Raw genomic sequence first — 27,654 nt, 5'->3', positions numbered from 1 at the left:
GCACTTCTTAGACCACCATAATCTGGATGGATAGATGGGAACCTTTACAGACGATAAGACAGTTACCCAGAACAAAGAAATGACACAACCGAGACAAGATATTTTATTCACTTTATTCCATTTTCTTTCCCAGTTACATACAAAAAAAAAAAAAAATAGGAGATAAACCTCCACCGAACTGATATAAATCTTCCAGAGCCCACAAAAAGCACTTCAATACGAAGGCAAGGTGATAGCCGATACATGCAGCAGGCAGCAGTGTCCTTTCCCATGCACCAGGGGGCGCCACCTCTGCATAGGACAGGCCACTCTCTCCCCCCCCCCCCCCCCCATTCAGACATGGATATTTAAGGTGAATTCATACATAAATAAAGTGGGCACTGCCATTAACAAATGTGTGTCAAGCTGAGGCTGTAAAGCTTATCCAGGATTCGCTACCGAATGAGTCGCTGAGTTGAGACAAGGAAGTGGAGGAAGTGAAATACACATAAGACCATGTGATCACATGTCACTTCTGCTTCCTGTTTTGGCCTAGATGATTGTCTGTAGAAGTCACTTGAGAGAGAAAAATAAGCAACTCTAGTTACAGGTCTGCGTGCCAATAGCTAGCAAAACAAAAATCAGATGAACCAATAAAAATCTAATATTCATGCCCATAAACAGTACAATTTAAAAACTTTAAATGTTCCAGCTTATTCTACCAAAACGTTTTTGTTTTTTTTCAATAAAAACCTGATCGGATGTTTTGGAAAAATCTGGTTGATTGTTTGTAAAATTGTATAGTGTATGGTAAAAAATACTATTTTAGACAAACCAACTTTTTTTTCATATTCAATAGTTTTTCTTGGATTTTCAGAAGAATCGAACGTTCATGTATGGTACCTCAAAGAATTTTAAAAACTATTCGACCAAAACGGAATAATCACATTTCTCTGATCGGAAACAATGAAAATTGCACTGTGTGTGGGCACCATAAGTCACACCCAGTATGCAGGCTTTGTAATTAGCCAATCAAAGCTTTCAGCAGCTGACATCATCATCTGCTGTGTTAATTATCAGCGATTTGCTAGCCCATACTTCCTCCACCTGGGTGAAGCCAATTAGCTTGTTAGGAAAACTTTGTGCCACTCATGAAATCAAGAGAATCTTTGAAATGTTAGTATACTTACATGAAAACTTAAAATTAGGCTCTGCTTAGTTATGCAGATTACCTGAATGATTTTGCTTCTTTTCTAAAATACAGGCTTATCACTGCCTCCGTTTACATGACCAAAACCAGTCATTAGCAGCTGTAATCGGGTTTTCAGATTTTATAGAATTAAAATTAGTGCCGATAATCAGTTTACAACTGAAGAAGCAGCAGGAACAATTTCAAAGCACTATTTAAGTAGAGATCGCCACACACTGTAGCAGGTTTACTATCAGTACAAGAAGAGTGTAGTGGCTCACACTGTCCATACCAGGACTGACGTGCTTTTATATTAAAAAGTACAAAAATAGTACAAGTATATTCCTTTACTGAGCAGTACCCCACTTTAAAAACAGCTCTACATAAGAGAACAAAAAACGTTTAAGCCAAACTAAACCAACAATTGAACAAGGCAAAAGAAAACCGATCAAACTGAAAAATCCTTAGTGTATCCGTCTGCTGGAACTGAACAACTATACACCCAGGCTTAGATCTTCTACAGGTTATTTCTTGTGAACTACAAAGTCCTACCTCCCAAACAGACATATGGATTCTATTGTAAAGCTGGAATGCTGGAAAGTAGCCTGGCATGTATTGTTTTTCTTGCTTTTGGTGTCACCCCTGATTGACCCGCCCACCAGCTGAATCCAGATAAGAGAGGACACAGGCTGTAGTGCAGATTGTAAAGCACATTAGTCCCACAAAAAAGGCATTCCATCCAGCACTTTGCCTCTATCTATATATATAAAATCGGATGTATGTGTGTGTGTGTATGTGTGTATGTGCCGCGATCACGCGAAAACGGCTTGACCGATTTGAACGAAACTTGGTATACAGATCCCTTACTACCTGGGATGATATGTTCTGGGGGTCTCGTGCCCCCCCTGCACACCTGGGCGGAGCTACAAACAGCAAATCAGATTCCACCCATTCAAGTCAATGGAAAAAATTTAAAAGGCTGCCATTCTCACAGTAAACAAGCCAGAGTCCCCACACTTTGCACAGTTGGTCACTTGGTGACCGAGGTTACAAATCCAGGAAAAGTGGGCGGAGCATAAAACAGCCAATCAAATTTCAGCCATTCATTTTAAATGGGAAAATGTAAACTGCGACCATTCTTAGACTGTTAATCGCAGGGTTCTCAAACTTGCCACAGTTGGTGACTGGGTGAATGTGATTAAGATTCAAGAAAGTGGGTGGAGCCTACAACAGCCAATCAAAATTCACCTATTGATTTTCAAGGGGAATATTTAAACTGCTGCCATTCTTACAACTGTTAATGGCAGACGCTTCAAACTTGCTACAGTCGGTCTTTGGGTGACTGGGGTCAAAATTCACAAAAGGGGCGGGGCCACAAACAACCAATCAGATTTCCTTGGTGGATAAACTGCTTCTATTCACACATTTTTGATGCCAGGAACCTGAAAGCTCGCAAACTTGGTCATTGAGTGACTGTGTGTCCAGGTTACAAAAAGTGGGCGGAGCCCAAAACAAATTTTACTAGGAAAATATAAACTGCAGCCATTCTTACACCGTTAATGGCAGTGTTCTCAAACTTTGCACAGTTGGTCACTGGGTGAATGAGATTAAGAATTTGGAAGGTAGGTGGAGCCTACAACAGCCAATCAGAATTCACCTTTCGGTTTTCAAAGGGAATATTTAAGCTGCTACCATTCTTATACTGTTAATAGCAGATGCCTCAAACCTGGTACAGTTGGTCACTGGGTGATTAGCGTTCAAATTCAGAAAGGGGGCGGAGCCACTAACAGACAATCAGATTTGTTTATTTTTCAATGGGAATATACAAAGTATTGATACCAAGGACCCCAAAGCTGATACACTTGATAATTGAGTGACTGTATGTCAAGGTTAGAAATAGTGTGCGGCGCCAACAACTTAATTTTTTACATGGCAGGGTTCCCAAACTTGACCCAATTGGCCACTGGGTGACTGGGATTAATATTGTGGGTGGAGCCTAAAAACAGCCAATCAAAATTTACCTATTGATTTTCAAGGGGGAACATTTACATTGCTACCATTCTTACACTGTTAATGGCAGAGTTCTCAAACCTGATACAGTCAGTTATTGGGTGACTGGGGTCCGAATTCACTAAAGTGGGTGGAGCCACAAACAGCCAATCTGATTTTTTAGATTGATTTTAGCCATTCTGTTATTGGCAGGGTTCTCAAACTTGACACAGTTGGCCACTGGGTGACTGGGACCAATATTTAGGAAAGTGGGTGGAGCCTACAGCAGCCAATCAAAATTAACCTTTTGATTTTCAAGGGGAATATTTACATTGCTCCTATTCATACATTCTTAATGGCAGAGGCATCAAATCTGGTACAGTCAGTCACTGGGAGACTGGGGTTTAAATTCTGAAAAGGGAGTGGGCAAAAACAGCCAATCAGATTTGTTTAATTTCAATGGTAAAATGCAACTTATTGATGCCAAAGACCCCACAGCTCATAAACTTGGTCATTGAGTGACTGTATGTCAAGTTTAGAAATAGTGGGCAGAGCCAAAAACAACTAACTTTTTACATGGGAAAATATAAATTGCAGCTATTCTTACACTATTAATGGCAGGGTTCTCAAACTTGACATAGTTGGTCACTGGGGGACTAGGATTAATATTTGGAAAAGTAGGTGGAGCCTACAAGAGCCAATCAAAATTCACCTATTGATATTCAAGGGGAATATTGAAACTGCTGTCATTCTTACACTGTTAATGGCAGAGGCCTCAAACCTGCTACAGTCGGTCATCAAGTGACTGGGGTTCAAATTCACTAAAGGGGTCGAGCCACAAACAGCCAATCAGATTTGCTTTTTTTGGATAAACTGCTTCCATTCACACAATTTTGATGCCAGGAACCCAAAAGCTCACAAAATTGGTCATTGAGTAGTGACTGTGTGTCAAGGTTACAAAAAGTGGGTGGAGTCAAAAACAGATTTTTCTGGGAAATTGTAAACTGCAGCCCTTCTTCGCTGTTAATGGCAGGGATCTCAAACTTTGCACAGCTGGTTACTTGTGACTGGGATTAATATTCAGAAAAGTGGGTGGAGCCTAAAAAAGCCAATCAAAATCACCTGTTGATTTTAAAGGGGAATATTAAAAATGCTACCATTCATTGCACTGTTAATGGCACAAGCCTCAAACCTGGTACAGTTAGTCACTGGGGTTCAAATTTAGAAAAGAGGACAGAGCCACAAACAGTTTAATTTCTTGGGAAAATACAAATTATTGATGCCAAGGACCCCAAAGCTCACAAACTTAGTCATTGAGTGACTGTATGTCCAGGTTACAAAAAGTAGGCGGAGCAAAAACCAAATTTCACTGGGAAAATGTAGACTGCGGGCCTTCTTACACTGTTAATGGCAGTGTTAAGAAACTTTGCCCAGATGGTCACTGGGTGACTGAGATTAATATTCAGGGAAATGGGTGGAGCCTATAATAGCCAATCAAAATTCACCTGTTGATTTTCAAGGGGAATATTTAAATTGCTGCCATTTTTATACTGGTAATAGCAGATGCCTCAAACCTGCTACAGTTGGTCATTGGGTGACTGGGGTTCAAATGCTGGAGAGGGGTAGAGCCACAAACAGCCAATCTGATTTGTTTAAAGGGAAACTTCAGCCTAAACAAACATACTGTCATTAAGTTACATTAGTTATGTTAATTGGAATAGATAGGTAATATAATTTTTTACCCACCCTGTTTTAAAAGAACAGGCAAATGTTTGTGATTCATGGGGGCAGCCATCTTTGTCATGGGGGCAGCCATCTTTTTGGTTGAAAGGAGGTGACAAGGAGCAGGAGACACAGTTCCAACTGTCCTGTGTCCTAATAACCCCTCCCAGCTGCACAAGCTAGGCTTCAAATGTCAAATTAAAAATTAAAAAAAAAATATTTGCACCAAAACAGCAGAACGATAGCAACAACATCAGAAATCCCATCATGCTTTGCACAGCATCAGGGGAAAAAAGCCCGGGCAGTTTTCTTCTGTGCAGCTAAAAATGAGGCTTCGATAAGAGAAACAAAGTTCTGATGCTGTGATACTGTTAAAGAAACACCAAGCCTTTTCAGTGCTGCTGAGTCGATTTTTAGTCCGGAGGTTCACTTTAATTTCTATGGGAATATACAAATGATTGATGCTAAAGACACCAAAGCTCACAAACTTGGTCATTGAGTGTTTGTGCGTTAGGGTTAGAAGAAGTGGGCGGAACCAACACAAGTCAAATACATACCCGGGCAATGCCGGGCAATCAGTGGGTAGAGAAAAATACAAATTTCACTGGGAAAATGTAAACTGCAGCCATTCTTACACTGTTAATGGGAGGGTTCTTAAACTTTGCACAGTTGGTCACTCAGTGAATGGGATTAATATTCAGAAAAGTGGGTGGAGCCTACAAAAGTGAATTAAGCTTCACCTATTGCTTTTCAAGGGAATATTTAATTGCTACCATTTTTGCACTGTTATTGGCACAGGCCTCAAACCTGGTACAGTTGGTCATTGTGTGACTGGGGTTCAAATCCAGAAAAGGGGGTGGAGCCACAAACAACCCATCAGATGTTTTCATTTCAATGCAAATTACTGATGCCAAAGACTACAAGGCTCACAAACTTGGTCATTGAGTAATTGTGTGTTAGGGGTAGAAAGAGTGGGTGGAGCCGACACCAGCCAAATACATACCCGTGCAACGCCGGGCAATCAGCTAGTACATTTTATATTAACTGACCTAATTTCTGTAAGACTTTCTATAAGAATTTTCCTGATTTGATTTTGGGTTTAACTGGGCTTTAACATCAAACTCAACAATGGCAGCTCTCAAATTCAAGTCTCTACAAATTCACTTAAAACAAAAAAGTAAAAAAAAAAAAAAAAAGTAAAAAAAAAATAAACAAGTAGAAGGCTAGAACAGGTGTCCAGACTCCAGCTGCTAGTGCATTCTACACTGTACAATACAGCAGTCCACGTGTCTCTGCTGCTGTGAACCACAAGTCTCTGCAAGCCTCTGAGCTACAGTTCATCTCACGTGAAGTTTTCTCTGCTTCCACTAGACATTCATTACACACATGCATCACTGTACACCCCTGTAGTGCCCAGAGGAACCCCACGCAGACACGGGGAGAACATACAAACTCTATGCAGATTCAAACTGGGGGCCCATCGCTGCAAGGCGAGAGAGCTAACCACTACACCACCGTGCTGCCTCAAATACAATGAGCAGATTGTGTAGGTAAATTGATCAGTGGTTGGACAATCATAGTTGGAGGTGTGGACCAGGCTTTACACAGATGCACGTTTCTGCTCAGTTCCACAGTGCTAATGTTTTAAAGAGTTTATTAGAATTAGAGCCTAAAACTACATACACACGTGCTACAACTGTCGCCGCAACCACGTGGCACGCGCGTGTTGCGGCAACAGGTCGCCCGTGTGTATGGCGTGCGCGTCCCAAATCGTCGTTACTCAGAGCTATCGCCTGCGGCGACAGGTCACGTGTGTATGCGGACTAGCGACAGCAACCCATAGTGCAATACACTGAGCTTCCGACAGGGGGGGAGGGGGGGCTGGAGGAACGTTGGCGACAGCTTCCGTCGCATCACTAATCCCTCTTCCGCCGTGTGTATGCAGAGGGACCTGGCGACGAGCTGTCGCCGATCTGTCGCGCACACGTTCCCGTGTGCTAGCGACCAGCTACATTTGTAGCTCGTGTGTACGTACCTTTAGGGAGGCATGGAGAAGTGCGTGTTAAAGGGTTATTACGCACAGAAAACGGCATACCGGGTTATTGTGGATGCTGAGAAATCCCTGCAGATTCTCAATCTTCTGCAGTCTGCTGTGTGGGAGGTGCTTAGCAGGAGGCATTAGTAAAGGGGGAATTCAGATCCCATAACTGTCCTTCATTTACGGGCATCTCTACAGCTTTGGTCATGGTAAGCGACAAGCAGGACAGAGTTTATTGTCCCCCCCCCACCACCACCAACCCTAAAAGGCCAACATGATCTGCAGTCGGATATAAAGAGGACCTGTAGTGACAATGCTTATTTTTTTTTACAATATTTATGTATAGATTATTTAGTCAGTGATTGCCCATTGTAAAACTTTTCTTCACCTAGATTTACATTCTGAAATGTATCACAAGCAACAACATCTTTAGTCCTGTCAGGTGATCTCTGCGGAATGCTTGTCTACTGAGAAGCCAGTGAAAATAATGCCTGATCTCCCAGAATGCTCTGGGAGGAGAATTCCGCATAGCTAATCAGCCTAGGCTAAAGCATCACTGAGTGGACAGGATTACATACCAATAAATATAGATATAGGAAGTGTTTTTGATGCCGAAACCAAGAAAATGACCATAAAAGTGGGTTTCCTGAATTGACTGCATTCTACTGTGTGTCACTACAGGGCCTCTTTACAGACAGTCTTCCTACAGATGCTACACACCCAGTGCTGAGAGGAAACCAAGCAGTGGACCAATCTTTTTATCCAAGGGATCCCACTCATAGTATTTGCTTAGAACAAAAACACAACAATATTTCTTGTTAATACCCAGGCATCCAGTTTCACAATTATGTTTCCCACCTTCTGCATATCATTTGAGGGCTCTACGTTTTGTGTGCTTTATGCCACAGCACGGGCGAGGTGTAACACACACACATCTGGCTTCTGTGGCTGCCTCCCCGCTCCACCTTGTCTGGTGGTGTATTGGTTCCTGTACAAGCGTAGGAGAGAAATAGCCGCCGGGAGACTTGGGCACAGGATACAGCCGATATACGGCTTACCCTGCTCCTGCACAAGTCGTGGTGGTAATTACTATTCCCCCCCCAGGTCCATGTGGATGGTGGGGAATGATGTAATTCGGCTTCCAGCTATTGCTGGCGGGCGAATTACAGTGTTTTAAAAGTAATTTCAGCTCAGTCTTCTGACGGCGTCGACATTACTCACTATAGCTGTAATTCCTATTACGGTCTTAGGTGGCGCCGGCTGCACCGAAGTCTCCTGCACTACAATCCACGTGCTCGCCTGTACACATGCTTCTGGACACTCCATTACAGGAAGCTGCTGTACTCCGCTGCTGGTTCCGGACATGGAGACAATCAGGTGAGGGAACAGAATATATCATATTCACGTCACAAAAGGGATGTAACAGAACGGAATGAGCCAAGTACAAAAATATATATATTACAAAAAAAAAAGTTGCAATAAAGAGTCTTTATATCCAGCCTGGTCTAATGATGGAGAATGGGATTTGTGTTGGACCCGAACTCTTGCACAGGACAGAAGGGGAATGGAGAGAAATGCACCCTGTATGTAATTAGAGAGTTTAGCCTGTCTAATACCCACTTTATCTGTGACTAATCACAAATGTAATTTGATCTCTCAGCTGTGTCAGCTCAGGAATCCCAGCAGAGCAGCTAATTTGTAAACACAGGATGTTAATATGACTGCTTCCATGAAAGCAGGAAGTATACACTGCAGATTTATTGCAGGAATTGTACTAGCTGTAACAAAGAAATATTTTTCTTTAAAGGTTATTATGCTGTTGCTTATCTTTCAGAGAGGAAGCTCGGAGTTCAGGTCCGCTGTAAGGTAAAATTCCACTTTTGTGAATAAATATGCAACCCCTTCACAGCTTTCACGTTCAAACACAACACAACCCTTAGACATGTTTTCTATTAGATAATGTTTGATGGGTGTATTGCAGCCTGCTGCAGTCATCTGATCTGGCTAGGACTAAAAGCGCAAGCAGTCCACTGGATTAAAGAGATGGGCATTTAGGGTCAGTCTGTACTGTAAACCTGCTGTTGCCATGGTTGCAAAGGGAGTGGAATAGAAGCTGTATGTCAGTTTTGGTAATTCGTAGCTGTCGGCAAATTAAAGAGGGGGGAAAAAAAAGTAATAAAATTATTACAAAAACGCATGTAGAGCACGGATATCGGTTTACATTTTTTTTGGTAAGCAAAATTGGAATTTCTCTGTAAGGGCGTTAGGAGAGTTCAGGATTACAGTATAGTTTGGTCCAGAGGAAGAAAAAAAATGGTACTTACTGATTATATTATCTACTGGATTTGACTGCCCCCTGATTAAAAGATATTTACTCCCCTTTGGAAATCTATATATCGTTGGAAAGTGGAGGGTCTTGGCTTTCATCTGCACTATGCCCCGCGTCGGTGCGATGCATCGTTCTGAGTTAGGGGGTTTAGAATGGGGGTTGTCCAATCCTTTTAACTGATTAGCAACTTCAATAGAATTATATCGTTTGAGAGAAGTGCCCTGCTTGTGACTTCAGTCAGCAGAACTCGTGCTGTAAATTCTTGGAATGCTTTGATCTCTCTCTCTGCTAGCAGAAAATATAGAAACTGAAAGAAGTCTTGTTATTGTCTCACACTGCCCCTAGTGACAAGTGGCCATAAATACACATTACAGCAGTACTAATTAGAAGCAGGGGAATGTAACAAATAAGAAATAAAAAAATGTGCTAAAATAAATCTTTCTGGAGCTTCACTCGCTGGGCTGCGGGCTCAGTACCCTCTTTGCTCAGGCAACTTTTTATGCTAATTCTATGCCCACTGGGACCCCTGCTTGCTCGCTGGGCTACAGGCTGGAAACTCGGGTGGCCATTTTAGCGCTGACAGCCTGGTGCGGCGGACACCCCTCGTTCAACAACCCCTACCTCAGGAACGGTAAATCGTATTAACACAGGGCATAGGGCAAATGAAAAACTTAACTCTCCAATGTAGATTTCCAAAAGGTAGTAAATGTCTTTTAAACAGGGGGCAGTCAAATTCCATCCGTAGACAGTATGATATGTAAGTACTGAAAAAAATTTAGCGTAAAAATGAAGTGGAGTGGACCATGAAGTCACATTATATTGTCACTTAGCACTGAAGTAAGGTGATGGTTGTTGCACCCTATGGCATTACCGCAACACAAGGATGTCAAAACCTCCAAATTATCCGTAGCGCTCTCCTAGGATGGCCAAGTGACTGTTGTCCCCGGTCCCTGTTTGATGACATCATTAATCTACTCATACTGTGCAATCAGGACCATCATGCCGACTCCTAGGAGCAGCCCAAGTGTCTCCTTCACTGACTGGGCGGGGCGAGAGTCCTGGAGCAGCTCAGGGATGACGGAGACCGTGGCGATGTAGATAAATCCTCCGGCGGTGAACGGCAGAATCCACAGAGTGGCGGCTTCACCAATTCCTTCAGCCAATAGGGAGCAGGCTGTACCGGCGAGCGCTCCCAGCGCCGTGCTAAGCTGCAGCATCATTGCCTGGAACACAGGAAACATACAGCTGTTAGCTAGATAATATTAAAGGGCAACAAAGTGAGGGATATGGTGGCTGCCATATTGTTTTACTTTTAACCTCCCTGGCAGTATGATTTCCAGATTTATTTTTTTTACCACACCTCCGATGGATCCACCTTGGGATTACCGCTCTGAGCTGCAGATTTCCATCCTGAGCCTGACTCGGGGTTACCGCTAAGGAGCTTAAACAATGCCAGTTCACCGGCAGCCCTGCTGATCTTTCCTGCATCAGTAGTGAATGAATCACACACCTGAAACAAGCATGCAGCTAATACAGTCATACTAAAGTCAGAAACACCTGATCTGCATGCTTGTTTAGGGTCTATGGCTAAAAGTACAAGAGACAGAGGTTCAGCAGGACAGCCAGGCAATGTGCATAGTTTAAAAGGAAATAAATATTGCTGCCTCCATATCCCTCACTTCAGGTGTCCTTTAAAGGAGGTTTCCATATTTATTTCATTAAAACAATGTCAGTTGCTTGGCTGTCCTGCTGATCCTCTGCCTCTGCTACTTAGCCATAGACCCTGAACAAGCATGCAGATCAGGTGTTTCTGACTGTGGGTCGACTTAATTTAGTTGGGCTTCAGTTGGCAGCTGCAAGCCTGTTTCAGGTTTTCAATTCAGACACTACTCAAGCCAAAGAGATCAACAGGACAGCCAGGCAACTGGGATTGCTTAAAAGAAAAATATGGCAGCCTCCATATACCTCACACTTCAGGTGTCCTTCAAACAATACCAGTTGCCTGGCAGTCCTGTTGATCCTCCACTTTTAATATTTTTAGCCATAGATCCTGAACAAGCAAGCAGATCAGGTGTTTCTGACTGAGGTCTGGCTGGATTAGCTGCATGCTTGTTTCAGGTGTGTGATTCAGACACTACTGACTCAAATAGATCAGCAGGACTGGCAGGCAACCGGTATTGTTTATAAAGGAAATAAATATGGAAGCTCAGTTCAGATGTACTTTAAAGCATTAGTGTACTTTTATTTAAAACACAAACTCATCCTTGCTAATGTGCATCTTACAAAAAAGCTAGGGGCAGCCACTAAAGCTATGTACACATGCTAGATGAAACTAAGTGTGTGTAATCTAATCTAGTGCGTGTAGAACGGCCCTTACGTCGCCTACAGACCTTTCACGGCAGATTTTTAGCGACATTTGATATCCGAGCTCAGTGCATTATTGTTCAGAACACAATTAGAAATGAGTGATGTTAGCTATGAGTACGTAGCTACTCGTAATCGAAATTTAAATTAGATATCGCTGCCTGCAGCAGAGGGAGGGGGGTTACCTAACTTATGCCAGCGCCTATATCCAATGGGCTCCACTTGCAGTCCACTTGGCACCAATACTTCCTCCGTCCAGATATGAAGGAGGAAATAGTGCAGTTACATGGACTACATGAGCTAGAGGCAGCAGCATAGGTAAGTTGACTCCCACTCTGCCGCAGCCAGCGATATCTAATTTGAATTTCGATTAAGAGTAGCTAATCATAGCTAACATCACTATTAGAAATACACTGCTAGTATGCTTCACTATGGGTCTAGCCAGAACGAGGGCGATTGATCACCCAATACCAGCGGACATAAATGGTCTCGTGTGTTGGATACGGACCTTCCTCTTTGTACAGCCGCTCTGCACCAGGATGGCGAAGTCTCCGATCTCGTGGGGCACCTCATGCAGGAGAATGGTGATGGTGGTCACTATGCCAACGTTGGTGCTGACCAGGAAAGAGGCTCCGATGGCCAAACCATCAGTGAAGTTGTGGGTGAAGTCAGCGGCGAGATTGAGGTAGCCGGATACAGTCATATCTGAATGGAGAACAGGGAAGTGTTAAATTGTACTCAAGGCGATGTGACCTGATGAGATAAACGTGTATGTACAGTGCAAAACATATTAAAACTTTCAGTACCAGCGGTCTCTGCCCCCTTAAAGAGGAACTCCAGCCTAAACAAACATACTGTCATTAAGTTACATTAGTTACGTTAATTAAAATAGATAGGTAATATAATCTCTCACACACCCTGTTTTAAAAGAACAGGCAAATGTTTGTGATTTCATGGGGGCAGCCATCTTTTTGGTTGAAAGGAGGTGACAGGGAGCATGAGACACAGTTCCAACTGTCCTGTGTCCTGATCACCCTTCCCAGCTGCATGCGCTAGGCAATGTGAACAACAACATAGGAAATCCCATCATGCTTTGCACAGCATCAAGGAAAAAAAGCCCGGGCAGTTTTCTTTGATGGGTGGAGCTTAGCTAAAAATACAGCTAAAAATGATGCTTTGGTAAAAAAAAACAAAGTTCTGATGCTGTGAAACTGTTAAAGAAATACCAAGCCTTTTCAGTTCTGCTGAGTAGATTTTGAGTCCAGAGGATCACTTTAAGGACCAGAGACCGCTGGTACCAGAAATCGACGAATAACAACGAATCGCTGCACATATCTGCCGCTACCGCTGTCCACGTCACCTCAGGCCACTCTCTCTGCTGTCTCTTATGACGGCAGAGCTCTGTGAGCCGGTCAGGAGCTGCTTTCATTGGCTCCTGACCCTGTGATTAATGTAAACCAATGGGAGTTGCTTACATTGATGACGGTCAGAAGCCAATGAAATCGGCTCTTGGCCGGCTCACAGAGCTCTGCCGTCACAGAGACAAGTGAGCTGCGGCAGGCAGAGTGTGACTCGATCGGCAGGAGCATCGAGAGCACGTGGCAGCGGTGGGGTGAAGTCTACGCCGTGGCAGGAATAACAGCATCAAAACAGGGCGTAGATTTCAATCGCTGCTGTCCAGAAGCGGTTAATAACCATTAGTTAGTATTAGTAGCTATTTTACTTGTTTTATTTTGCTGCCTGAAAGAGTTAATTTGTAGGCATGGAAGTGGCAGCTTCTGTCTTGTGGTACCTTGTTGGGAATATAGTAAACAAAACTGATAAGCAAATAACAGCCTAAAAGTTTTCCTGGCAGAATGCAACTTCTGAGAGCAGAAGTAGAGAGTAAAATGTCATGTTCATGTATTTTTATTCTTAATAGAGCAAATAGAGTAAGATAATTAATATAGTTACCCTTAGCTTTTCTACACTAAACAGACTGCAACTGAGCAGAGACACTTTGTAAATGTTTAAATATAAGATAAAGCCATGGGATATCTAAAAAGTCATTTTTAGGAGTAGGAGGATAAGTACAATTGTTTATCACATCAGTTTATTTTCACCTCAGGTATATATACAGAAGAAGCAGAGCTCCTAGTGGTATGCCATTTGGGAAGGGGGGAGGCATTACTTACCTATGAGGGCTTCTCCTGTGGCCTTTCATCTATATGGTTGTCCCATCTTGTCTGCACAATGCTGCATTTTCTTTTTCCCAACAGATGTAGTCCGTGAACGCCGGTACAGAAATGTACTCGCATCCACAAACTACATCCCTGCATGCATTCCTGATGCTGTAGATTAGCAATACATCTCACCCAGCCCCACCCCCCATGGCAAACCCTTACAAACCTCCCTTATGGAGGGGTTCATTTAATAATAATAATAATAATAATGGTGCTCAGTTCACTTTAACCACTTGAGGACCCACCCTTTACCCCCCCTTAAGGACCAGCGCTGTTTGTTGTGATCTGTGCTGGGTGGGCTCTGCAGCCCCCAGCACAGATCAGGGTGCAGGCAGAGCGACCAGATCGCCCCCCTTTTTTCCCCACTAGGGGGATGATGTGCAGGGGGGGTCTGATCGCTCCTGCGTGCAGGCTAGTTGCGGGGGGACACCTCAAAGCCCCCCTCCGCGGCGACATTCCCCCTCTCCCTCTCCTACCTGGCCCCCCCTGGCGAACCGGGCTGCACAGGACGCTATCCGTCCTGTGCAGCCAGTGACAGGACGTCCCCTGTCACATGGCGGCGATCCCCGGCCGCTGCTTGGCCGGGGATCGCCGATCTGCCTTACGGCGCTGCTGCGCAGCAGCGCCGTACAATGTAAACAAAGCGGATTATTTCCGCTTGTGTTTACATTTAGCCTGCGAGCCGCCATCGGCGGCCTGCAGGCTATTCACGGAGCCCCCTGCCGTGAATTGACAGGAAGCAGCCGCTCTCGCGAGCGGCTGCTTCCTGATTAATCAGCCTGCAGCTGGCGACGCAGTACTGCGTCGCTGGTCCTGCAGCTGCCACTTTGCCGACGCACGGTATAAGCGTGCGGTCGGCAAGTGGTTAAAGGACCACTCCAGTGAAAAAAAGTTAGCTGTTAAAATCCTTCAGAACTGACAGGTTTTGGACTAGCCCATCTCCTCATGGGGGTTTCTCAGGGTTTTCTCTGATCTAAAAGCATTACCTGAATGGCAGCTGCTAAATCCTCCTGCCAAAATAGTGTGCAAGTGTGTAGGGAAGCTGGCCGGTATCTTACCGTTTTGGCAGTTAAACTGGCATTCAGGAAAAGCTTCTGAAAACAAAGAAAACCCTGAGAAACCCCCATGACAAGATCGACTAGTCCAAAACCTGCCGGCTCTGTCAGATTTTAACTGCTTACTTTTTTTTATTGCTGAAGGGGTCCTTAAACAAGTATGAGACTCTGCTATGAAGAGCAGGTCAGGTAGAGTGGAACGAAGAGGGTGAACTGACTGTAAATCTTTACCCTCCCTGGCGTTCTATTAAGATCGCCAGGGCGGCTGCGGGAGGGTTTTTTCTAAATTAAAAAAAAAACTGTTTCATGCAGCCAACTTTTAAACCCCACTAGAGGGCACTCCGGAAGCGTGATTCTGATCGCCTCCGGCGACCAGAATAAACAAGGAAGGCCGCAATGAGCAGCCTTCCTCGTTTTGCTTACATCGTCGCCATAGCGACGAGCGGAGTGACGTCATGGACGTCAGCCGACGTCCTGACGTCAGCCGCCTCCGATCCAGCCCTTAGCGCTGGGCGGAACTTTTGTTCCGGCTGCGCAGGGCTCGGGCGGCTGGGGGGACCCTCTTTCGCCGCTACTCGCCGCGATCAGGCAGCACACGCGGCTGGCAAAGTGCCGGCTGCGTGTGCTGCTTTTTATTTTACAAAAATCGGCCCAGCAGGGCCTGCGCGGCGACCTCCGGCGGTGATGGACGGATATATTCGTCCATACCGCTGAGGAGGTTAATTGGATTGCCGAGATCGGCATATGCATACTTTACATTATATGCACAAATGCTGCCATCTGGAGGATTTTAGATTTTTCCCAACCTTGAACAGTCTTCACATGATTGCAAACCAACTACACTGTTTAGAGGTGATTTTTGAGCCCTGAGATTGTGATCTTTTATGTATCCCTGCCCAGAATATCCCCATAAGAAGTGCTGAAGTAACCTGATGGAGGGGCCTCCTCTTTCCCCTTCTTCTGTTCTTGTTTGGTGCTCTTCTCTGCCTTCCTTTGTCTCAGCCCCTCCTTCTCGTCCGATTTCTCCTCTTCCTTCTCCTTGGACTCCTTGGCTTCCTTCTGACCTGGAGGAGACAGTGCAGGCAACATAAGCATCTGAGCAGAACAGGCCAAAGCAATGAGCAGCAATCCCGAAGCAGCCAATCACACTGCAGCCAGCTGGATGATGCGTTACAGTGTACTTAATGTTATAAAATAAAATACACCTTTAGCCAACTTAAAGGGGAACTGAAGTACGAGGTATACGGAGGCTGCCATATTTATTTCCTTTTAAGCAATACCAGTTGCCTGGCAACCCTGCTGGTCTATCTCTCTGCAGTAGTATCTGAATAACACCAGAAACATGCATGCAGCTAGTCTTGTCAGATCTGACTTTAAAGTCTGAAACACCTGATCTGCTGCATGCTTGTTCAGGGGCTATGGCTAATAGTATTAGAGGCAGAGGATCAGCAGGGCTGCCAGGCAACTGGTATTGTTTAAAAGGAAATAAACATGGCAGCCTCCATATACCTCTCTCTTCAGCTCCCCTTTAAAGAGTACCTGGGGTGGAATAAAATAACATTTTTAAAAAACAAACAGATATTTGCCTAAAGGTGGCCACTAACGATACAATTTGTCAAATGATCGTTTACAATCGATTATTCGTATGAACGATCGGAAATTATCATTTAGAACCACTAATGGACAAAAATCTCCCGACCAATCAGATCAGATTGACGGGAGTAGTCCAAAAAAAAAAAAATCTGATTGATTTCATTAATCTGATTGGATGGTTTAGATTTTTGTCGGTTAATGGTCCCAAACGATAATTTCCTACGCTTATTCATTTTCTATGAAAAATTGTTCCTAAATGATCGTTTGCCAAATTGTATCGTTAGTGGCCACCTTAAAGAGGAACTCCAGTGAAAATAATGTAATTATTTAATATAATAACAAACACAAAAGTATAATAACCTTTACAGAAAAACATTTCTTTGTTATGGCTGATACAAATCCTGCAATAAACCTGCAGTGTGTCTACTTCCTACTTTATGGAAGCAGAAATACGGTTAACATCCTGTGTTTACAAATTAGCTGCTCTGGTGTGGCAGAGGAGATTCCTGACCTGACTGAAGAGGTTATTTGAAGAACTGGCAAAACTTCTAATACATCATAACAACATGTCCACTTGAAACTATTACTTGGGAACTTTGCTAATATGTACCATGGTCCCTATAAGCAGTGCACAGAAATATGGTGGTAAATGGGATACTGCTGGGCAGGTCAATCAGGAGTGACCATGTGCAAGACTAATTTTCCCAGAATCCTTCTACAGTTACAGGAGAAACCATGTATCTACATGAGGAGGCGGGACTTGAGTTAACAGGAGAAATTTGAAGACCTTGCACTACTAACCGGAAGTTACAATGTTTGAGAAACTGTTTCAAAAATCCATCAGGTTACCCTTCCTGGAAACGTGAAATAAGTATGTAAACTATCAGCGACCCTTTTCACTTGTTTACTATTTCTTTATACAAATTTGTCACAAACCAGTCCCAGTCTCTCTATATAGGCAAGTAGTGGTGGGCGGAGCCTGCTGACACTATAGGGTATAAATTGTTCAACTCTAGATACCTGTTCTGAGCAATGCTCAGTAATTGTGGTAGGAGCTTACCATGGCTGTGTCCGTGGCTGTGCCCATGTCCGTCCTCCCCCTTCAGGTGCCGCACAAACTTCTCCACCACTAGGAAGGCGATAATCCCGGCCAGGACCCAGAGGCCGACAATCATCATGTGGCTGTGGTCTGTCAGAGCAAAAAGAGGAAATTGATAAAAAAAAATGCAATTAAAATTTACAGTGACTCTAAATAATTGTCACATTAATCCCTACAGTCTGATAAATGTGAAGTGTGCGACGTGTGGCGGTGCTGTTTTGTTTCACAAACCCGTAAGGAAGTCTCAGGAGAAGCTATAAAGGGCTGTCTTTGTTTCATGGTGGCAAACATCCTTTTATGAAATTCTGAAAATCAGCTTGTATGTTCCTAAGCAGGGATGGACCACGTGATGCTACTAATTCCAACACATGCACATTTCAGCGTCTTTCACACGGGAGGCTGAACTGCGCACTTCTTGGGTGGTTCAGCTACCAGTCTGCCGGCCGTGAGCGACTTTCCAGTGCAGTTTTAATGCAGCCAAATAGCAGCGCTTCTAAACACGCAAGTCGTCATTTGAAACGCAGGGAAGTCCCCCAACAGCTAAAAAAGTGGCTCTCTAGCAAGACAGGGCTTCTTGGCGCACGCCGCGCTGCCAGAATTTGGCGCAGCTACATCAGCAGTACTATAGTCTGCGGCCCGCGCATGAGTAATTGAGGGTTCCAGCAATTGCTAGACCCAAATTAGTTCTCCCTCTGAGCTGCTAGGACTCGGAGAGAACAGTAATTAACGCAGCCTGGAATTTCAATAGCAGCAGGGCGAGTAGTCAAACGACTCACCCTGCGCCAAAGTGCTATGTATGCCTCTGTAGTGCCCTATCTCCCCTCCCCGAGTCCATATGGAGGCCTCCATCCTCTATTTCCCTTACCGCAGAATTTGCAGGTTCCCTCAGTGTTTTTATATTACATCATGTAACCACATCAATAGGAAGTACATCTCCTGGCATGCATTGCACAGCCCAGGACATACAAATAACCAGCGGGGTTCTCGGCAAGGGAGAGAAAAGATTAAGGCCATTTTTTTACGCCCCATCGCAATGCACAAAACCACAAACAAATGACCCTGTGTACACTGACAGGGTCATAAGCATTGCGCTGCCGCCCAACCTGCTGCACAGGAAGTACATGACTCGGATTCCCTGAGATCCCTTTTTAAAAGGTTTGCATCGCCCATCAACTTAGTTGATAACTAAGTCCGGTGGTAACGTTCTGATGCAGCTGCATCAAATTCCCAATTCTGGCGCAACATGATGCGTTAAAGTGGATCCGAGATAAACTTGTACACATTTCATAATTGTGCCCTTTACATATATTTTATAGGGCATTCCTCAAGGCAAATACTTTTTTTTAATACCCTAATTCCCTATAAACTGCACAATCCTCGCCCACAGCTCTTCCAGCGCCTAGGCATTCTGAGTCCCATGTAGCAAGTGCTCATGGGAGCTGAGTCTGGGGAGGAGGAGACGCTACCAGCCAGGAGCTACTGAGATTTCAGAGGCAAGGGGATAGAGAGGGAAGGAGAGGGTAGAAGAGTTTTCACAGGCTGAGGGGTGGAGATGCAGAGCAGCTTGCCTGTGTAATGACAGGCAGAAAATGGCTGCTATCATCTGATCATAGGAAGAAATAATCATAAAATGTTGAAGCTGTTTGCAGCTAGAATTACTGTATAAACCATCTAAACTTTAGATAAATATAGACAAGTTACTTGCTATAGTTAGTTTTTCATCTCGGATCCGCTTTAAGTGTGCTAGGCCCCATTGCCTTGGGTTACCCTGCACTAAAATAGAGTAAAACAACACAGGTTTACAATGCAAGTGTAGCAAGCACATGAGGCTTTGTTTCAAACATTTTCATAATTTAACTTGCTCAGGTCCCTTTATAAAAAAAATAAATAAAAAAAAATGGCCCAAGAACTCCTCACCGTGAGAGTGGCCATGGTGATGTGGATCATGTGACCCGTGGTGATGCTCCTCCTCCAGGGCGTGGTGAGAATGGGGCTCTGAAGGGAGATGGAAGTTGTGTTAGAACAGCTGGAGGAATCGCGCAGCATGGCGAAACACGGAATGTAATGTTTCATACCCAGGGCATGGGGGATGAGGTGCAGGAAGGCGTCGCCCAGCAGCCCCCCGGAGGCGAAACTCAGGAGCAGCTTGAGCAGAGACTGGTGCTGGCTGCTTTTGGATTGCACCGGGATCAGGAAGAGGATGAAGAAGGGGGCAGCGGAGATCAGCAGGGTGGCGGAGATCGCCTGAAATAGAGAGGAAGGTCGTTACACATCTCAAACAGAGCAAACCCTCAGATAACAAGCAGGACACGCCGTGTGAAAGGGAGCCTGTGCTGCAGATGGAGCACAGAGGTGGGAATGTAAACATGGCACTGATTACATGCACATGTTGGCGATCCCAGCAGGCCCGCTGGAGCGTACAGGCCTGACAGAGGCCTCCAGCACTGAGGAGTGACCGGGACACTAGCCAAACCATGCAAGGAAATCCTTGGGGCCTAGGAGGGGGGCTGGATAAAATATGCAGGATTAGGATCTGGCAATCCAAACTAGGAGCCAACAGGCACTGACAATGTTAAAGTGGATCCGAGATAAACTTTTACTCATTGCATACTTGTGTTCCTTTCACATAGGTTATATGGCATTGCTCAAGCCAAATACTTTTCTTGTTTTTGTTTTAATACTCGAATTCCCTAGAAACTAAACAAGCCTTGCCCACAGCTCATACTGCCTTGGCACTCCACTTAGCAAGGGCTTATGGGAGCTCAGTCTGGGCAGGAGGAGAAGGAGGTTACTAGCCAGAGATTTCAGAGGAAGGGAGCAGGAGAGGGGAGTGACCTGAGGGCTGGAGATGCAGTTGCAGCTTGCCTGTGTGTAATGTGACAAACAAAACACGGCCGCTGTCGTATTACAGGAATAAATAAACATGAAACTGTTGAAGCTGTTTGCAGCTAGCTTTGCTGTGTAAACTATCTAAACTTTAGATAAGATATATAGACAAGTTACTTGTCATAGTTAGTTTTTCATCTCGGATCCGCTTTAAAGAAAAAAATGTACAGTTAAAGGGAATGTGAAGTGAAAATAAAGTTATGAGATAATGAATTATATGTTTCGTACAGCTAAGAAATAGAACATTAGTAGCGAAGAAAAAAAGTCTCATATTGTTTTCCAGTACAGGAAGAGTAAAAGAGACACTAAAGCAAAAAAAATTATGATATAATGATTTGTATGTGTAATACAGCCTAAAAGTCTAATATTGTTTCCAGTACAGAAAGAGTTAAGAAACTCCAGTTATCTATGCAAAAGAGCCATTGAGCGCCACAACTTTCAAAGTTGCAGAGAACTCTGTCTTCGGAAGCTTGTTATCTGAAGTGTTAGTTACTGTATTGTTTTTTCTTCTGCAGAGGACAGTTCAAAAGTTCACTGGCCTGCTCTGTAAAATCATTTAGAATGCTGACTAGTGTGTAAACTGCAAATATTACAGAATGATGCAATGTTATAAAAAGAAAAACTATATAACTGAAAATAAAAATTATGAGAATATTCTCCCTGCTACTAATGTTCTAGTAATTATCCGTACTACGCAACCAATTCATTATATCATCATTTTATTTTTGCTTCAGTGTCTCTTTAAGAAACTTCCGTTATCTATGCAAAAGAGCTGCTCTGAGCTCTCCGACCCAACTCAGGTCGAATACAGTCCTGTTTTCTGAAGCACTAATACAGCCAAGAAACAGTGAAAGAAAACTTGAGGTAAGGTTTTACAGCAGGGAAGTTCAAAGGTCAAAAGTACCTGTGATTTATAATAAAGTTAGCTTTTTACCCCAGTAGTGTGAAGCCTCTGGTCCAGAAGGCTCCCAGATCCCCTTCTAGCCCATCGTTCCAGCGCAGAGTCCCTCTATGCGTATTCAGCTGTGGACGAGTACATCCAGACTGAACATGCTCGAGTAACGTCCGCACATGTCCGGTGAAATGAAGTTGCCCATGAACTGTTTTTTTCCTTTGTCCACAAACGGCTTTGTTCTACTGGGCATGTGTGGACCGGGCTTGCCCAGTCTGGATGGGATTGTCCAATGCTGGGACCGCCGCCAGAAGAGGGACCTGGTCTGGAATGAGGAGTTCTTCAGGCGTCCAGGAAGCCTATGAATTATGAGGCTTCCAACCACTGAGGTATATCTTCTGCAGATGAGAGGGAGGACAATACTTGATGGATATTCTACCTCCCCTCAACTCTGCAAAACAAGGTTTCATTTACTTTCATCTGCCTCTACTGGGCAAATTGTATTAGGACAAAAAGAGAAGGAAGTTCTTACAGGTAAAACCACAAAACTGTTTTAGCCCCTTTCCACACTATTCAAATCCACAATAAAGAAATGGAGGCAGGAATTGGGCTTGTGCTTGCATTAGAATAAAATGTAGACCTAGCACAGCTTAATTGCCCCTTCATGTCAGCAGCTACAGGTTCTTACATAGGTCCACAGCATCAGCGGGTCCAGCTTCTCTCTAGCCCCTTGCGGTGGTGGTGGAGGGGGGTCAGCTACGGCTGCTTTCTTAGCGGACACTGCTTCAGGTTCCTCAGGTGGTGCATCTCCAAACCGCCAGCGATCTCTGAACCCTTCAAGATCATCATGACCATGACCATGCCCATGGTGTTCATGACCATGATGGCCGTGTCCATGGTGGCCTTCATGACTGTGCCCATGATGTTCTTGACCGTGCCCATGGGGACCTTCATGACTGTGCCCATGATGTTCATGACCATGTCCATGGTGACCTTCATGGCTGTGCCCATGATGGCCATGGCTGTGCCCATGGTGGCCATGGCTGTGCCCATGGTGGCCTTCATGGCTATGGCCGTGGTGCTGCTCCTGGGCAAATGCTGAGCAAAGCAGATTTAATGCCACCAAGGCCAGCAATGTGGCACAGACCACCTGTCCTCTTCTCAACCAAGTTTGACCCATTTCACCTGGAAGGAAGAAAGAAACCAGAGATGTCAACAGCAGTGAGAGAGGTCAGAAACAAAAAGTACTCTTACTATGTAAATAAAGACTTCTTTACACATAACCTCACCCTGTCCTCTGTATTTGCTGAACCTTGTGATCGGTAGCCTGATTGTGAAGATCAGAAGGTACGAGTTATTGGGGCACACTTGCAACTCCCCTGTGAAATCTGTACTTGTATACTATTAAAAACACAAAAAAGAAGGGCGCTCTGAGACTCTGATTTTGGTGAGACCTGTCCTGGAGGGGTGATCCATATCTTCATTAAGAGAGTCTCAGAGCGCCTTTTTTGTGTTTTTATCTACAGTGGACTTTTTTTTGGAGCAGCCTGAGAAGTGGATTGGGCTGGCTTGATCGCACCAAGGGGGTCTCCATACTCCCAAATTCGCTTTATTTGTATACTAGATTAGGGAACAATCGCAAAACTGAACGATGGCAAAACCGACAATCGTTTTCTGGACCACGCAGGGTCCCATTTGTCAAAGCACAGTTACGATCCAAATCTTAAAGGACAACTATCGCGAAAAAAGTAGGCAGTTAAAATCTGAAAGAACTGACAGGTTTTGGGCCAGTCCATCTCCTCATGGGAGATTCTCAGGGTTTTCTTCGTTTTCAACAGCATTTCCTGAACAGCAGTTAAACTGCCAAAATAGCAAGATACCAGCCAGCCTCCCTACTCACTTGCACACTATTTTGTCCGTTAGACTTTGCAACTGCTGTTCAGAAAATGCTGTTGAGAAAACCCTGAGAATTCCCCATGAGGAGATGGACTGGCCCAAAACCTGTCGGTTCTGTCAGGTTTTAACTGCCTACTTTTTCGCGATAGTGGTCCTTTAACTGTGCCTTGACAAAGGAGTCCTTGTATGGCCCCGAAATGATCGTCGCTTTTATGATCAATTGGGCGCATATGATGATGGAGCAATAAAAACTTCCTGTGAAAGTAGTGTGCTTGGTAGTAGTTCTTTGGATACTTGTACAGTGTCCAGAGAAGCGACAGAGGAGAGTTTGCTTAGTGTATTTTACAAGTACCCTAAATTCTTTAAAGAGAACCCGAGGTGTGTTTAAAGAATGTTCTCTGCATACAGAGGCTGGATCTGCCTATACAGCCCAGCCTCTGTTGCTATCCCAACCCCCCCTAAGGTCCCCCTGCACTCTGCAATCCCTCATAAATCACAGCCGTGCTGTGAGGCTGTGTTTACATCTGTAGTGTCAGTCTCAGCTGCTCCCCCGCCTCCTGCATAGCTCCGGTCCCTGCCCCCGTCCCTTCCCTCCAATCAGCAGGTAGGGAAGGGATGCAGGCGGGGACTGGAGTTTTGCAGGAGGCGGGGAAAGCAGCAGACTGACACTATAGAGATAAACACAGCCAGCTCTGACAAGCTGTTTGTCAGCAGCGTGGCTGTGATTTATGAGGGATTGCAGAGTGCAGGGGGACCTTAGGGGGGTTTGGGATAGCAACAGAGGCTGGGCTGTATAGGCAGATCCAGCCTCTGTATGCAGATAATATTCTTCAAACCCACCTCGGGTTCTCTTTAACTACAGAGTAACTTTAGAGCAACTCTGTTCGTAAGCAAAGTACCTAGGACAAGAGACTGGGCACAAAGCTAGGATTCACATGCTGCACACAGCTGAGGTTCGGATCCTGCCAGCATATGTCAGAAAGGAATTTTTAGCAAGCCAGCAGTACGCTCCAGCACCTTGTCTGTATGGGCAGTCTGTCAATGTCTGGACTGCTGACAAACCTGCCCTACATGACTGATGCAACACCGCCCTGCCTGTCCATGCTGAGGATGCTGAGAACAACTGCAGGCATTTATCTTATCAGTTCATACAGGAAATAGAACTGCAGAAAAAAGCCAGCACAGAGAATAGCACTAACCCCCACAGAGCTACAGAAGCGCGCACACACACGCATGCACACGCGCAAACGCACACGCACGCACTTTGATCTAAACGGACAGGAATTTGTAATGCGTTTGCGCTTTAATACAAAGTATAGGATCCTTTTCAATTGCTGTACAAAAGCAAATATTCTAGCCAGAACAGCCAAAAAAAGGAAACTGATTTACAAAAAAAGAATAACTCAGAAATCAATGTAAAATTCTAAAGCACTATAAAATCAACAGAAAGCACTGCAAAAAAAGTGCTTAGATCTTGCGATTTCTAGTGGGTGCTAGTTCTAACTGAATTATTATTACTAAAGTTAATTATAGCAAGAGAGATCTTCCTCGTTACATCTATTCAGAACTGCTCACTGTAAGGATCCCTGCACACTGTAAATCCGTTTTGCGATTCTGTTTCCGATTTGTAGTTCTGATTTCCCCTGAATGCAATCAACAGAACAACGGAGGAAAAAATGCAGCATGCAGTAACGATTAAAAATCAGAATCGGATGTAAAAAAACGATTAAAAGTCAGAATCGGAATCGCATGCAGTGCGCAGGGAGCCTAAGGCTGTGTTCCCACTTGTTCCGGGCCCCGTGCAGGCAGCGGGCTGTGGTCTGGCTGTAGCCCAGGCCAGATGCTCTCTCACGTATGCTATATGGGGGAGCGCATCAGCCTGCCCAGGATTATCCTGGACGGCACATAAGTGCTGATCCGCTGCAATGTGACAAGTGTGAACGCTCACTGTGGAGAGGAGAATGCACAATAAATGACCGTTCCTCCACTTAAGTGGGAACAGAGCCTTACACCACCCAGCCTAATGCCTGGTACACACCATGTAATATCCTGTCACATAGATGGGTTGATTCGATTATTTCCAACAGGTCTGATCTGATTTCCGATTTCATATAGAAGTGATCAGAAAATCAATCAGAAAACAACTGGAAATCACATCGGACCTGTTGGAAATTATCGATTCAAATTGCATGGTGTGTACCAGGCAAAAATACTAATGATGATAATAATCATTAGAGGACCCCTTCCCCCCATGCATACTCATCTCTATATATAATTGGCAAGTGTCTCTACGTCCGATTTTGTCCGGGTCAGTGCTTTTTAGCACTGCACATGTGCAGGGACAAGACGAGGAGACAGTGCAGACGGTGCCGAGAGACGGAGGCCGGGAGCCGAAGGGGAGGGCATGTGTGTGCGCGGCGGGCGCATGGCGAAGTAATGACAGACCTAGTTCTTAAACGGGCTAAGGTGACTAGTTATTATATAAAGCCCCTCTAATTTTGTTATAAACTGTAGCACTAATATAATAATAATCCTATATAATAAAACCCCTATGTCTTAACGTCCTGTCCCTGTGTGTGTGCGCGTCCCTGCGTTTGCGTTACTGCGCATGTGCTGCAGGAACAGCCGTTGTTGGGACAGAAGCGGGACAGCCTGGCGAAAGGACATGTGCAGTGGGGCACGTGTGCACTCGCAGCGTGCGGGCATGCACATGCACGCTGACAGGTGGCGGCACTGACAGACCTCGAGCCCGTTATTAAATGGGCTAAGATCACTAGTAAGAATAATAATATCAAACACAAAACAAAAAAGACCTCTTTGCACAATCACTATACAACCTCTCTATAAGGGTCACAATTAAATGAAAGGGTCTGCATGCATGCATGCTGAGCTGGTGTCTATTATTAATAATAATACACTAGGGGGACACCTCCACTCAGACATCACTCTGCAGCCTGAATCACAATAACAACAATGAGAAGGAACTTCCCCACCCCCCAGTCTCTGCAGCACTGCAGCTCCCAGCATGCCACGAGTGCTAGGACTTGCAGTGCTACCCGCTCTCACCCGCACAGCAGCTCCACCGGTACAGTCAGACGTGGCACAATAAGAATCCGGCTTCCGGTCTCGCGAGAGGATAGTGCGCCAAAAAATTCATGCGTTCCACCCATACAGGAAGCCATGCGTTCCACCGCTGTCTGATGTCTGATTACGCTGCCTCAAAGCTGCTCTCCAGGGCAGACATGCGCAGACATGACTTCCTCATTCTGTGGAGATCACTTCCTTCTTCCGCAAAGAGAAGGCAGCACAACCAGACATAGCACAGCTCAGACTGTGCTTCTGCAGAGCTGCCCTCTAATGGTAATTAATCCCGCAGCACTTCTATGCTGTGATTGGGGTCTATTGTAATGCGCTGAAGGTGGCTGATTGTAGGAGAAGATTACTGACAGGGCAGGGGGTTAGGTTAATTTGCAGGGCAGACAGCAGTCAGAAGTGCTTGATTGGAATACTGAGAGTGTAATTCAATCAGCCGTCTAGCTGCTGTTCAGTTTCCACATTAACACAGTCACTGCACTTTTTTTTTTAACAGGAGAGACCTATTTTATGTGACATAACTACCAGGAGCAAAGACACTTTAGTTGGGATATATTATCGTTATTTAGTATTTATATAGCGCCAACATTTTACACATCGTATATATTGTCTTGACACTATCTGTCCCGATGACCTGTTACCATGGAGTTTAAAGGTCCGTACACACGCCGGACTGAAGGCAACGACGGGTCCGTCGTCTCCTCCCGCTGGGTGGGCGTTCCAGCGACAGTCCGGCGTGTGTACAGTCTATCGGCGGACTGATACGGCTGTTTCTGAGCGACCCGCCCGGCGGATCGCTCAGAAACAGCCGTATCAGTCCGCCGACAGACTGTACACACGCTGAACTGTCTGCTGGAACGCCCACCCAGCGGGAGGTGACGACGGACCCGTCGTTGCCTCCAGTCCGGCGTGTGTACGGACCTTATGTATGTGTCCAGTCACAGTCTGAGTAAAGTATTGTTTTCCGTGCAGTCGGTGAATTCCAAGAGCAAATCACCATAAAGGATACCGGAGCTAACTCGCTTATTAGAAATGTGGGGGGGGGCAGGCATGTACAATGAGCTTTCCTGATAATCACCGCTCACCCCGTTCCCCCTCCTTTGCCTGGTAAGTTCCCCCCGGCTTGCTGAAGATGGGCAGCACACCGCCTACCCTGGCCCACCTGTGCGCATCATACAGCACGCAATTGCGGCCAGGAGTGCATTGTGCATGATGTCATCTTGACGTCATGCGCAGAGAGTTCCCAGTTGGGTTCGAGTGCCGTCGGGTGTACGCAGCTGGTCCAGCGTAGGCGTGGTGCTGCCCGGC

The 27,654-nt window shown here is 45.0% G+C and overlaps 1 protein-coding gene across 3 annotated transcripts; it reads right to left on the bottom strand.

The window, feature by feature from the left end:
- Nucleotides 1-94: 94 nt before the first annotated feature.
- SLC39A7 (solute carrier family 39 member 7) lies at nt 95-26,377 on the bottom strand. Of its 3 annotated transcripts, none has more exons than XM_068250174.1 (8): nt 26,320-26,377; nt 22,046-22,542; nt 19,655-19,823; nt 19,497-19,574; nt 17,541-17,669; nt 15,817-15,951; nt 12,119-12,315; nt 95-10,469 (listed from the first exon to the last, which is right to left on the bottom strand). In XM_068250174.1, the coding sequence occupies exons 2-8, from the start codon at nt 22,535-22,537 to the stop codon at nt 10,218-10,220; spliced, it is 1,452 nt and encodes a 483-aa protein (XP_068106275.1). In that variant the 5' UTR covers nt 22,538-22,542; nt 26,320-26,377; the 3' UTR covers nt 95-10,217. The 3 variants fall into 3 exon arrangements, with proteins under 3 accessions (XP_068106275.1, XP_068106274.1, XP_068106276.1); XM_068250173.1 differs by lacking the exon at nt 26,320-26,377 and adding an exon at nt 25,513-25,531; XM_068250175.1 differs by lacking the exon at nt 26,320-26,377 and adding an exon at nt 22,647-22,973.
- Between the last annotated feature and the right edge of the window lie 1,277 nt (nt 26,378-27,654).

This window comes from Hyperolius riggenbachi, chromosome 8, assembly GCF_040937935.1.
Source record: "Hyperolius riggenbachi isolate aHypRig1 chromosome 8, aHypRig1.pri, whole genome shotgun sequence".
NCBI classification, from domain to species: Eukaryota; Metazoa; Chordata; class Amphibia; order Anura; family Hyperoliidae; genus Hyperolius; species Hyperolius riggenbachi.
Note: the sequence above shows the minus strand (reverse complement) of the source record. Positions and strands in the feature narration are given on the sequence as shown.

Bases quoted from the DNA above. Each gene is read 5' to 3' on its own strand.
- SLC39A7 (XM_068250173.1), bottom strand. The intron at 19,575-19,654 runs GTATGAAACATT...ATCTCCCTTCAG, and splicing joins CCTCATCCCCCATGCCCTGG to AGCCCCATTCTCACCACGCC. The intron at 15,952-17,540 runs GTAAGCTCCTAC...TGTCTCCTCCAG, and splicing joins CAGCCACGGACACAGCCATG to GTCAGAAGGAAGCCAAGGAG.